Here is a 14,301-nt window from a genome sequence, read left to right on the forward strand (position 1 = left end):
TGTGTGTGTGTGTGTGTGTGTGTACATACTGTAGAAAGGAATTGCATTAAAATCAGCTGAAAAGCCTTTTCAAACTACATTCAAACTTTAATGTGTTTCTAAGAGAATCAACAGTCACAAGTGCCAAAAAAAAAAAAGTTCTCTTTAAACACCTATGTCTTCGTTGCTCAGAGAAAATTGAAGCTCAGAAAAGTGCAATGTGTTTGCCCAGTGGCACACAGCTGGTAGATGGAAGCCCCCTGAGAGGCTGAAATGGCTTAGTGATTTCTTCAGTCTTTAACTTCCCCCTTCCCCGCCCCCAGAAATGTACATTGCTCCATCCATCTTACAGGGTAGATTTCAGACACATGGAGCAATTCTAGCATGAGTTCCAGTTAGCAGAATGTCAACCAAGCCTTCAGCAGATATGGGACAGAGAAGGAAATGTTCATTCTACACTATATGACTATATAACCATGCCAACCTTAGAACAGTCTTGCAAGGTGGTCACACAAGTTGTGAGTCTAATTAATGTGCCTAAAACACACACAGGGAGTATGGGAGGGAGAGCTAGGCTAAGAGGTTGCTGTTCCTGCTAGCCATATATTAATTATAAGAAGCTTATTTTAGAGGGAACCCTGGGCACTCTACACTGGGTTGCAGCATGTAACAAAGCATGATATCAAATGGTAATGGAGTCAAATAGATGAGGAAAGACACCTCTGTGAGCCCTGGCTTTCCTCTCAAGGAGAGCAGCTTTGCTTCTGACTGTACTGGTGAGAATTGGGACTCCACTTTCCGCTCACTGTGTGACTTTAGCAAAGCATCAAATCGTTTTGTGCTTGAGTTCCTCATCTGTAATTAATTAGGGCAATAATACCGCCAGCCTCACAGGGCTGGTGTGACAACTGATTGATTTAATGCAGTGAAAGCTCGCACACGCTATCTAATGTGTAGTAGCACTGCACAGCTTCTCCTGCCTCTGCTAGTACTGTTCATTCACAGTCACTACGACGCTCTTCTGTCCAAGACACTTGTCTAGATCCAGTTTAAGATGAATACCTCCTTTTTGCTGCAGTGTGCCTTTGGTTTCTTCTTATGATGGTACAGTTATGAGAAAGTGATGTCCACATGGTTACCTAAGGGGATATAGAACAGATGCAAGTGGCTAGCCTGGTCTGACCCTTCATAAATTGAAACACCAGGCACATTTATACCCTGGGGCCTTTGTCTTGTACCTTTTATTCTTATTGCCTGGTATGTTTTCTCCGTGTGTAATGAAACAACCTTCTTGAGCACTTTCATTAGATTTCTGCCCAAATGTCGCCTTATCGAAAACCCAATGCACACCGTTCTATCAAGAGCAGGATTTCCTTTCCATCACTGTTGTGTTTCTTCACCCTCCTCTACAGAGCATGCCTACCATTGGAAACCTTGTGGACCTTGCCTTTGAGGGTCTGTCTCCCGGATGGAATGTGAGCGTTCCACACGAGCAGAGATTTGGTGTGCATGGCTCACAGCTGCCTTCCCAATATCTGGAATAGTACCTCCACTGAAAGTTTTTAGAGTAAATGAACCGTATAGTAAGTGAGTGCTAACTTACAGCTGATATGGTAGAGTTCCTGCTCGTCTGCAAAAACTATTGTAGTTCTCTGTCCCCTGTGCAAGCTTGGGATAGACACAATGGTTCATTACCATCTGTGCAGTTTTCAAGAAAAAAACAAGTCAAGCTTCATCTATTCTGTTTCTCATTTGATCCATCACAAACTGATCAAATCTGCCTGTATGTGACCTCAGCTTTGTTTCTCTTGAATCACCACATCTGTCTGCTTCCAACACCATCTTGTCTCACCTGGCCTCTTGAAATAATGCTCTATTGCACTTCCCACACCTGTTCTCCATGAAACTCGTTCTTCACAGAATGGTCAGCATACACTTTCTGGAACAAAGGATCCTTGCCCATAACTACTAACGTGTTCGTGAATGATTTCCTGTGAACTTTAAAAAGAAGAATCTAAACGTGCTGCCCTAGTGTCTTGGCTTGACATGATCTGTTCCCTCTCTAGCTCCATCTTCTCTACTTCTCATTTTACAGTGTCCAATCATCGTGGCCACTGAGTTTCTGGTACCTTCCCTGGGCCTTTGTTGTTTCTCTTCCCTCTGCTTGGAAAGCCTTTAACTTGAATTCTCTTGTGGCTGACACTGTTTCATCTTTCATCTCCAGGGACCAATCGGCCAAGCTAAAGCCTGTGTCCTCAGACATTCTTCCCTACCAAATTAAACATTATATTCTTTTCCTTTCAAAACACCTGACATAATTTAAATCATGTTTATGTGTTGCTTAATGTCTATCTCATACTTTCTGGACCATAGTTTGTGCCTGCAGTGACATGTCCACCAACTAACAGAGTTGGGATTTCATAGAAAAACCTATAGGTGGGCTTGAGGTTCCCAAATTGTTCTATAGGAATTGTGGGCTTGGCTATCAGAGTTTCCTCTAGTTAAGCCTGTTTAGTCATGATGAGACTTCTAAATCCTTGCCAGGTAGTGACTCCCTACTTGTCACTTTCCTTGGCTGTAACTTAGATGAGTAAGAATGTCGTGCCCTCCCACCATGCCAACATGGATATAACCTCTTGGAGGTAATATCTAACATATGCTTACATCTACTGTGAGACCCTCACCTATATTATGTCATTTAATATAAGTCAGTCAAGTGGACATGGCTGTCATTTCCCATTTTACAATCAAATGAAACCGAGACACAGGAGGTTAAAAAACTAATGAAGATCACAGAGTTAGTGAGAAGTAAGCACAAGTATGTGTTTTCCTTCCTACAATCTGAATTCTCAAGTAGCTTCCATAGTACAATTGCCAACACATTTTTTTTTTTTTTTTGCATGGTAACTTATAGACTTGTTACCTGGTGGGATAAGGACTGTGGTTTTTATGACTTTACATCTCTAATGTGTAGAAGGATTAAATGTATACTTGTTAAGTGAAAGAATGAGTGTTCCCTGTATCATATCCAGTCCTATTGACAGTAGGTTCCATGTTACTTGTGAGTCTCTCTAGTTGTTCATCTAAGTATATTCCCAAACTTTATTAAACAGCCATTTTTCTGTTTACCAAGGTTCTAACCAATGGCTCTTTTATTGCAGTGCCCTAATGAAACAACTCTATTTCATAAAAATGAGTTTTATTTCTGCTTGCTTTGGCACTTGCACATTTGCATTTGTGTGGAAAGGAATACTTAGTACGAGGAAAGACCTATTCAGAAATAGTGGTAGAATAATCACTCAGTGGTGGAGAAAAAAATTATATGGGCCATGTAACTACCAGTCATCAGTTTTACACTTATTTCTCGGGGCTGAAACTCGGGAGGTACTCAGTAACGAGCCTTTCAGCTCCTCCTTGAAAAGGTAAACAAAAATAATGAAGCACATTCATTATTTTTCCTTTAAGCATGTAAAAAACACACACACATGTGCACACACATACGCACACATGAATGCACCATGAATTGCTATTTAACATCATTCAAGGGAATTCTGTTAACTTTTTTGCAAGGTAATAAAAATAAGCAAAATAAATTCAATAGCTCCCATTGCTGCTCTAAATCAAGATTCCAAGAATTAGCCAGATTATTCAAATAGTTATATTCCCATACATTGTCTTCCCAAGTTGCATAATTTTTCTTTTTTATTGGCAGCTTCCATACTTGTAGACAGGGACTTTACAAGAAACCTGGTGTATCACTTGTAGTTCATTAAATAGCAAGGTACATTTACTTTAAACTACAAATGCCCTTTGAGTCTGTTACTTTGCTTTCTAAAATATGAAAAATTTTAAAAAGTAGTCGTTACATACCGACAAAAGTACATATCATAGAACATGCACCTTAGGTGCATGTGTAAAGCCATAGGTTTCCTTAAACTTCAGAAGCTATTAGATAAAATTCACAAGGCCAACAAGAGCTGGGGGCAGACATTCAGTGTGGTTACGAATGAGTCACTTGATCTGCTACTGTGTCCTCTAAGACATCTGTCGTGGTTTGAATTAGGTGTTCCCATAAACTCATATATCCTGAATGCTTGGTCCCCAGCTGATGGCAGGTTGGGAGGTGGGGCCCTGCTAGAGGAGATGTGTTGTTGGGAGTGGGCTTAGGGGTAGTAGAACCAGTTCTCCCTTGATAGAAATTGGGTTCTTCTCCTGCTGCTATTTCTGCCTACTGTGGCAGAGGTGATTCCCAGCCTCTCTTCATGCCATGCATTTCCTCTGCCATCATGAATTTTCCTCTCAAGACTCTAAGCCAAAATAAAAATTATCCTCCCATCAGCTGCTTTTGTTCCAGGAGCTTTGTCCTAGCAATGAGAAGGTAACTACGACATCAGAGGAAAGCCTCTCTCATGAGTTTGTGTAGAAAGAAACCAGAGCAACATGTGGTGAAGGTGCTTGACAATTCCAAAGCACTGTAAATAAAAGAAGTGGTGGTATCATTTCTGAAATGATAAAAAAAGCAAGTCTATTTCTATCCAAATGAATAAAAATAAGCTATACTTTTCTGCCAAAAATCATGAAGATTCCCACATGAGAATTTTAGCCAACAATTCATGTATTCAGAAAAATGACTCGGCTTTCCTACTCACACATGTGGCATCTAAAATGTGCTTTAACTCTGCGAATATTATAGAAAGAACTGAATAAGAGCTGCAGGAAGGCAGGGGTTTGGGGAGTGGTGTCGTATGCCAACTTCAGGACACGACATGGCTGTTGAACTCTTGAGCTCACAGCAGCTGGGATCATCTGCAAAAGTTCTGCACAAGAATGGGCCTGTCTATATCCTGGCATGAAGAGGGCCTCATGAGACCCTACCCCTCCTTGAGGGTTTATATACAGCTCATGATTAATGGGGGAGGGAGAGACATTTCCTTCAGTGGTGTAGCCACTGGTAAGGTGCCCGTGGCCCTGTAAACAACCCCTTACCCATATTCCTGTAAGCAACCCTGATGAAACTCATTCAGTCATCCAAAAAAAAAAAAAAGACAGAGAGAAAGAAAGAAAGAGAGAGAGAGAGAGGGAGAGAAAGAAAGAAAGAAAGAAAGAAAGAAAGAAAGAAAGAAAGAAAGAAAGAAAGAAAGAAGGAAAGAAAGAAAGCTAGAAGTGGAGTTAGAAAGAGGAAAGGAATAAGTGGGAGGGAGGGTATCAAAAGGGTAATGTAAATGTGATCAAAATACATTATATACATGTATGGAAATGATATAACAAAACCCATTATGTACAATTAATATATGCTAATAAAAGCATAAAAAAACAAAGTGTACCTTAAGTTGAATATTCGATGTATTGCCTTTAATGTCTCCATGCATTTATGCAGGCTGTCCAAAGAACTTATTTCCCCTATGGATTGTCTGTTTTGTATAAAACTAACAATCATAGAAAATACATGGAGAAACTGAACTCTTAAAATGTATTCTGCTCTAAGTCAAGATTTGCCCAATTCTGTGAATAAGTCATATGGTGCAAATCAATTACTTTCCTCTGTTCTGTGTTATGCAATTGTACTCTTTTATGGGAAGGCAGAAAAAGAACATTACAGGAAATTTAGCATTCACTAAGTTTTGTGTTATTTTAGCAGAATACTTATGATAATCACCTTATAAAGAAGGAAAGGTTGATTTTAGCTCACAGTTTCAGAGGTTTTAGTCCGTCGTGGGTTGGCTGTGTTCCCTTTGGTTCTGCTACAACAGAGCTCATGGTAGAACATACTTGTTCAATACATGGTACCCAGAGAGCAAAAGGGAAGGCAGTGGCTGGGGTTCTAATCGCCCCTCTAAACCCTGTCTTCAAGGAGGTTCTACCGCCTCCTAGTACCCCTAGAAGCCAGTGACCACGCTTTCGACATGTACTATGGTAGCACACTTCTTGATGCAAACTATGGGTAAGTTTGCAGAATCCCACTATCCTGGTGAAAGTTTCCAAGTGGTGCTCACTCATCATCCCAGTGCTTGGGAGACCGAGGCAGGAGGATCTTGAATTCAGGGCCAGCTTGGGCTATATAAGAAATTTGGGGTCAGCTACATAGCAAGACTCTTCTCTCTCTCTCTCTCTCTCTCTCTCTCTCTCTCTCTCGCTCTCTCTCTCTCGCTCTCTCTTTCTGTCTCTCTCTCTCTCTCAACACACACACACACACACACACATCCCACCACTACCACTAGCAGCAGCATAAGGAAGGAATGAGTCACCCTGCATGCAGAGTCAGGAATCCGAGTGTGATGAGTGTTAGTGCCCAGCCAGCTCTCTCCTTTTTATATAGTCCAGGGCGCCAACCTGAGGAGTGGTGCCGCCCTCAGTGAGGTGGGGCTTTGCACCTCGAATAACTTAATCGGGATAATCCCTTACAAGCCAGATGTTCCCAGAGACTTGGATTCTAGGTCCTGTCAAGTTGACAGCTGTGCAGGCTCCTGGATCATCACTTCATCAATAGTCACTTCTGCTTCACGAGACTCACAGTTGTCTTCTGAGCAAGATGTAACTGTTTAATTTTGCCAGCCATCTCCATGCATCAGACAAGTGGTGATGGTATGTTCGCCCTCTGCACCAGGAACTGTGCTTGGCACAGAGTAACAGACACATTTCTTGTTCACAAAAAGTTTATACTCAGGACACTATCTGGCCCAAGCTCCAAAGAAGCCTGAGTTGCCAGAAAGTTTGATTTTTCAGAAGGTGTCTCCACCACCATGTTGATGAGACTGAATCCCCACCCATGGAAAATTCAGCATTACACCCAATCTCTGAGAACACAGTGACTCCAGCTTGATTTTCCCAGCGTCATGATGAGTTCATATAAAGTAACTATAATAATCCTACTATGGAGACACTGAATTAAAATGCAAGGCAGGAATCATAATTGTGCATCACCTACAAGTTTAGAAAAACCCGTAGAACACAGATTTGCCCCGAGTGAGAACATAGTTGAGCTGCTGGGTTTTTTTTTTCTTCAAAATAAACTATTGTATAAATTTAAAAAGTCTTATTTTTATAAATAATTAAATATCAAGTATTTTAAATGTTAGACACAATTTTCATCTTAGTGGATTCTTAGCCCTGACTTTTATTTCTTTTTAAAGTTTTCACCCATTTTTATAACTTGAATTTTAAAATAATTGTTCTAAATTTTCCTTTTTGGAAAAGAAAGCAGTTTACTATACAGAAATAGCTTTAATATTTTCAGTTGAAATGAAACTTCTGATCCAACTTAAGGTATAGGTACTTAATAGTATTTCAGTTCAAAACAACTTTAAAGGCAGTTTCTCTGTAAACACTAAAACAGGCTATAACATTGTAAGAAAAATTATTTTACCATTTTGAAATATAGAAGGAATAACATTTATTTTATCCACTGTGCAATACAAAAGGCAACGTTCTTGACTTGTGAAAACACAAGTGACATACAGCTGCATGGGACTGATCTGGATGAATAAGTGGACACCTTGCACATTCAGACATTTGTTCGCTGTATTTTCTCTACCTCCTCCTGCAAAGGGACAAGTCTCCCCCACCCGCATGGGAGGCACAGTCCAAAGGAAAATTTTATATTTTCTTATTCATGTCCTTTCTGCCTGAGGCAAGTGTTTATTAGAGTGTGAAGTTCTTCTTTGCTTCCCCAAGTACTTTGTTGATTTAAAAAGAGACACAAGTTTTGGGCCAACGAACACAAGTTTTTGAAAAGGAATTGCCTGATACCAGCTAAGATTCGAAATTGATATTTCCTTGGTCTCTGCGTCTTCTCCACCATCGCTAACTTTTGCCTTCATCTAGATGATTGAGAATATGTCTTCTCTTTGCGTTCAGTCTCTCACATATGATTTATTCAACATGAAGAAGCCACCGTGATCTTTGAGCACCAAAATCAAGATGGCTTCCTTGTGTTCTAACAACAATGTCCAACTGTCTATGAAATGCTTATACTGTCTTCTGTTCAGTTTTCCTGTTTCTTCCAATAACACTCTCTTCTCCTTCATGCATGACCACCTCCTTTTTATTTTATTTTTTATGTTTATTTACCTATTTGCAAGCAGAGAGAGACAGAGAGAGATAATGGGTATGCCCGGACCTCTTGTGACTGCAAACTCCAGATGCATGTACCACTCTGTGCATCTGGCTGTATGTGGGTAGTAAGGAACTGAAGCCAGGCCATCAGGCTTAGCAAGCAAATGCCTCAACTGCTGAACTGCTGATCTCTCCAGCCCATCCACCACTCTTTTCTTCTGTTCCTTGAACACACTGAACAATTTCCCAGCTCCAGGCCATTGCATTCCAGAATGCACATCTTATTGCTGTCTCCCAACTGGCTCCTTCCCCTTCCTTTATATCTCAGCTCATACATCACCTCCATTGGGTGGTCTTTCTTTAACCCCGTTCCCCAAAATAGTGCATGCCTTCTCCCCATGACTCTTTCCCCCAGTATTTTACCTACAGAACATTCACCACCATCTAAATTTACCCCTCTCTTTTAAAGTTGTTTTGGCCCATCTTCTTTTTTAATATTTGTGCAGAACATAAATGTCACTCCTACTTCTCTTGTTCACAGCTGGGTTTCCAGTGCCTGACACAGTGGGATATTTGTCACATGAATATGTGTATACCTTAAGGGACGGCATGTTGCTGAAGAGTACTCCAAACTATAAACTCCAAATTCATACATTCTAAATTCCAACCCAATTTAAACTGCAGGAGATTTGGATATATTTTTCAATTTAGCTTCTCTTTTCTATTTCAGTCCTCTCTAATAAATAGTGACATTATCTTTGTGAAGTTGCATGCCCCATGGGAAGTCCTGGGAAGATATGCAGAGCAAATGAATGTAAGGATGCCTTTCAGGTAGGTGTAAATGTATTTCCCCACTCTTTACACTGTTATACCATAAACTGAATGTTATCCTGTCTTGGAGCAAACAAAATTGAAGTACATGCTGGAAAAGCCATTACAGGAGAAAATCCTTCAAATGTTTAAGAAATACAAATAAGTTTTCATGGCCAACAATAATTACATGTCTTTTCTTGGAAACTTTTGGCTAATTCAGCCCTTAACAGGTAGAGTTTGAAGGGCCTGTTGTCAAGAAGTGTTTTATTGCACATGGTATTTACATTTTGTATGTGCTGTTGCCAGAAGCTCTTTCTGCTTTGAATGGCCGGACCCCTTGCTTCATGGTTCTCATTGATCTGTCCCTTCCAGAAAGAGCACTGGAATCTGCTTCCCAGGAACAAGTTTAAGAAATGTCATGAAAATGTGATGAATTTAAAAAAGAAAAACCTATTTTAAATTTCAAAAAGTTACAAATTCCTTTCTAGTACAAATGTTGATATTTTTCCAAGATGAATACAAATTTCTCAAATAGATTTACTAGGCTATTGTGAGTGTTAATTTACCTTCTTCTCATGTTGATTACTCTTACTTCCTCTATGATAAAAGTAAAATGAGAAATTAAACCTGAAATCATAAAAGCCAAGATTTTTGTGTGCATACACACGTGTGTGTGTGTGTGTGTGTGTGTGTGAAGTACTCTGAGTTATCAGTTTGCCAGGAGTACCAAGTCAGATGAGAGAAATTAAGCAATATGATATCAGTTCTGCACTCTACCTGTTAACAGGATGTAGAAAGTTATGGAAGCTATCTGCTATATTCATAAAGTCAGAGAGAAAAAGGGGAGATTGATTGAGTCCCATAGGCCTATAATGTGTCTTTCCATGCATCAGATTTTCTTTTTTATAATTGGTCTTTATGTCCTAATACTGAGTGAAAACAGAGACTGGGATTTTGAGCAACTGTTTTCCTGTGGGCAAAATTCTCAAAATAGCTAAACATAGTTTTAATCTTATGATTTATTTCTCCATCTAAAGTGTTAAAAGGGGAATCTGAGAATTCAAGGATCTTAGTACATATAACCACTAAAACATAAGGAAAGCTAACTTAATTTCAACTGAAAACTACTGAAATAATTAAAGCCAGTTATTTATCCCCAATATAGAAACTATCCAGTAAGGATTAAAGCCATAATAAACCTAAAAATCAAAAGAGAAAGGAACCACTGCAGAATGCATTGAAATAGAAATTGACACCCGCTTTCCAGGCTCTCACGACACCTTCCACCAGAATACACTACTGTAATACAGAACCTGAGCAGACTCAAAGGACAAAGACTGAAAGAAAAGAACAAAGCAAGTCCCCAGAGTGATTGCAAAGATTTCACATTCGAAGGACCCGACTGCAGCACAGACGATATCCCTGCACGCCCCCGCATAGCAGGAAAGTGCTACCCAAGCAGCACTCACTCATAGCTTTCTTGTGCAACATTAAGAGCATGTAATCTAAGCAATAACATGAAAATGGATGTGAATAACAATCTTCTAGCAGCTGTAGGAAATACAAGACAAAAGCTTTCACAGAAAGTAATATTAATGTGTGACACTAATTGCTTCCATTAATATTGATATGACTTTACCTCAACCTATCATCACTTGTTACAACCTGATGGACTTAAATTTTATGGTCTTGGGGCCGGGCAAATGGCTCAGAGGTCAAAGTGCTCACTGGCCGAAACTGCTAGCCTGGCCTCAGTTTCCTAGCCATCCATGTGAAGCCAGATGGGCATTCATTTGCATTATCTTGTGTGTGCACATGTACGCACACATACTTGTGAAAATAAATATATTTTTAATTTATGGTTTTATATTATTGTTATTTGCAGACCTGTGACTCTAGCCTAAGGACATGCATGTATTTCCACAGGGGAAATTATCCCATTATATCATCTCAGCAAAATATATAAGTATCAATTTGGCTGACTTAAATGTTCCAAAGTATATTATCTGCATTTATTACTTTCAGTAGAGAATACTTCTGAATCTCAGGTTTACTTTCCTGGAATTCTCAACCCTACAGTGTTTTAAAAGAATTTGAGTAATAGGTTTCTCAGTTTTAAATACCAATGTGTCCATAAATATGTGGTTTAGAAAATTAATAGATTTTATTTTTGAGCATTTTGGCATATATTACAGGGAATAATGATCTAATCCTCACAGTTGCCTTATTAACATTTTGCATTAGTGTGGTATTTGCAACACAACTGATGGTTCCATATTGATATTTATTATTAACTAGAGTCTATGGGGTCCACTCATGCAGTCTGATGGGTTTTTAACAAACTCAGTTCCCATTACATAATCATGTAGAATATGATGTTCCCCAAATCCCTGGAAGCTTCACCTCCTCATTCCTTCTGCCTCCTGGTTTTGTATTGTCTCCATGATTGCTGACACAAATAAGACAAATATTTTATGACATATAATTATTTTCCTTCTCAAAAGTGAGAAAGCCCAGTAAGAGTGCCCATTCAATATATATGAACTAGATCGGGCGTAGTGGTACGCACCTTTAATCCCAACCCTCAGGAGGCATAGGTAGGAGGATAGCCATGAGTTCAAGGCTACCCTGAGACTACATAGTGAATTCCAGGTCAGCCTAAGCTAGAGTGAGACTCTACCTTGAAAAAACAAAAAACAAAAAACAAACAACAACAACAAAAAATACATATGAATTAATCAGTTACATAAGGACTCCATTTGTAGAAATATCTAACATCCATATTTTACTCAAATGATACCAAACTATTTCGTTTTATATATTTAAAGATTATGAGAAAAGTGTTCTGTAAACTAAAATTACTATATAAATATTACTTTATTTGAATAGTATGCTCACTAAATTACATGTGTTTCTCCCTAATTCATTTCTGCATTTTCCTTGGGGTGTGGGGAATTGACCTCAGTTGAATTCAGGAAAATACAAATTGTTCCAAATCTTCACTCTGTACACGTTCTCTGGGCAGGGGAAGCCCTACCAAATGACAATAATAAGGGGAGGAAGAAGTAGGAAGAGAAACTTGGTTCACAAGTTTTCAAGATTCAAAACTGCATGCCCGTGTTCCTACTACATTTCTCACTGTTAATCTCCTTTTAGTTTTTTCTTCTTCACCTCTTACAGGCTTCTATCTTCAATCTCCTTTCCTCCTTGCTAGTTCAAACTGTAACTGACGATGGGTTTTCTTCTCGAGTGGCTTCATTTTTGCTGTTCTTCCAGGAGAAAAATCTATTACCTGCCCCGCCGGTACAAGTTCATGAGCAGGTTAGTAGCATGCTGCGTTGTGATGCTGCGTGCGTGTCTGCTGACCCATGTGCTCCAACAAAGACAAGGAGCTACAAGCCTAGGAAGGTATCACATGACCAAATAACAACCGGGCACAGCCCAGGAATAGCTGTTTCATGTTAGTCGGGGGTGGGGCATGAAAATGTCCTTCTCAGAGTTTTCACTGTGACACCTTCACATCTGGGCTAAAACCCACCCCCTCAGGAGAGGGCTCTCTGTGCTAGGAACACTCTGTAATATATTATTCAGATTATATTCTCACTGGGGAGTCCTTTTAGGCCTCTTTCTTTCAAAAAAATATTCACTGGAATAAGATTACATTTTCTATAGTCTGTGTCCTTCCAGAGCTTGTTTTTCCTTGTTGTCCTATTAGAAGCCAAGGGAAAAGGGAACAAATCTATGATGTTCTCTAACTGGGTCTGTTGTGATCAGTGATGAATCTAACTTTAAAATCATAATTGGTCCTCAATATCCATTCACCCTGAGCTGAGTTGGTGGTTTCAATGGGGATCCTTGAGTTTCTCTGAAAACCCTGTAGTTAGTTTCATTGTGTTGGGATTGGTATTCATGTTCATTGTTTATGATCTATATATAATATCATGCTTATTATATTTATATTGATCTCAGACTGGTAAGTAATATGCTTTGGTGGGTGTCATCAAGTGTGTATGAACTCAACAAAGTATGGCAAGAGAAAAAGTACCTGTAGACACTGAGATATGTGGCTCTTCTCTTAGGCATGGCATTTGTACACATCATGATGCCAATTAGTCCCTTGCCACATAATGATCTTCCACAGAAGCATGCTATGACACTTAAGCCTATGTTAGTGGTCCTTAAGCTTCACCCAGCATCCAGGTCACCTGGAGGGTTGTTAATGTACTAATTTCTGGGCCTGGCTCCAAATTTTGAATTCAACTGGTGCAGCGGGGCTGGAGAATTTTCATTTCCACCAAGCTCCTAACTGAAACTAATGGGGTTGGCCACATTTTGGAACCACTGGTGTACTGTGTGACTGGTCAGCCTCCATCTTCCCCTTAAGTTCAGAATTTGGCTGACTGTGGATGGATGAAATGAAAACTAACATCAAACGAAACACGAGGTGACGACAGTGGCACATGTTTCATTGTGGCGAATGAACTATTTTGCATATGTTCAAAGGTACGGATGATGGTCCTTACCTTTGTCCAAATGTTCCAAGTAGTCTTCATTCACTAAAGTGAGTGTGTATGGAGCAAACCACATCCTTTGTAATCATGAAATCTGAGTTGGAATTGAATAACTTTGGCCAAGTTACTTCATTTGTAAAAGGAAAATACTCATTTCTACCATGTGGGGTTAATGTTCCTTTAATATGCAGGGTGTATGTGATACATATTCATGAGTGATATGTCTTAGTGATTACTACACGGGGAATGTGTAAGAGTAACTTTTTTGTATGCATGCTGTCTACTGAACTTTGATCCCTCTCCTCTCTCACTGTTCTTCTGTCTTGCAATGACTCTGCAGTCAGTTGTTCTGCCTGCACATGCTTTTCACCTCTCTACATAGGGTCAGCATTATATCGGATGCTGTACCACCTCGTGTGATCAGCCTTGAGTTCTGTAGCTGTTGTCCCAGGAAAGCTCATAGAATCTGTTCAGTGATCTTGGTTTCCGCCACTGTTACTTAGCGGAGCTCTCGTCTCCCCTTGAATGTTTCCTGTCGTTGTATCTTCCTGCTTCTGGTCTGGTCCCTGCCAAAGTCTCCTCTGCTCATCTGGCTAAGTAGAAAATATAACCATGGCCCAAGGTGGCTACTACACAATGATCAAAATAAAAGACTCAGTTTAAATGCAGACCTTGATAGACTGTCTTCATCTGTCACCAAACACTTTTTATATTGTGGTGTAGAGTGACCCTTCCTGGTGTCCCTTTTTTGACTTTCCCAAAGCTAACCCTTACTCTGTCCTCAAAACTCAGTTCACACAACTGGGCTGTTTGAGTACGTTAAATGATGTCTCTCTCCCTTCTCCCATTCCCACACCATGGCCCCATCACCCCGTGCTGACATTTATGACATGGATGCTCACTGCCTCTAGGCTGTACGTAAGGGCAAGGGTAGCTCATTCACTTC

General features: G+C 39.8%; 1 protein-coding gene across 6 annotated transcripts in view; it reads left to right on the forward strand.

Moving 5' to 3' along the window:
* The window catches only part of Ano4 (anoctamin 4), a 429,439-nt gene that overhangs the window by 272,443 nt on the left and 142,695 nt on the right, over positions 1–14,301 (forward strand). For 5 of the 6 annotated variants that reach the window (XM_045153480.1, XM_045153482.1, XM_045153483.1 and 2 more), the window contains 2 exons: positions 8,762–8,862; positions 12,121–12,165. In XM_045153480.1, coding sequence (XP_045009415.1) covers positions 8,762–8,862; positions 12,121–12,165 — 146 coding nt within the window. The remainder of the gene's footprint in view (positions 1–8,761; positions 8,863–12,120; positions 12,166–14,301) is intronic. The other variant, XM_045153481.1, reaches the window with a different exon arrangement.

The sequence above is a fragment of the Jaculus jaculus genome, chromosome 6 (genome assembly GCF_020740685.1).
Source record: "Jaculus jaculus isolate mJacJac1 chromosome 6, mJacJac1.mat.Y.cur, whole genome shotgun sequence".
Classification (NCBI taxonomy): domain Eukaryota; kingdom Metazoa; phylum Chordata; class Mammalia; order Rodentia; family Dipodidae; genus Jaculus; species Jaculus jaculus.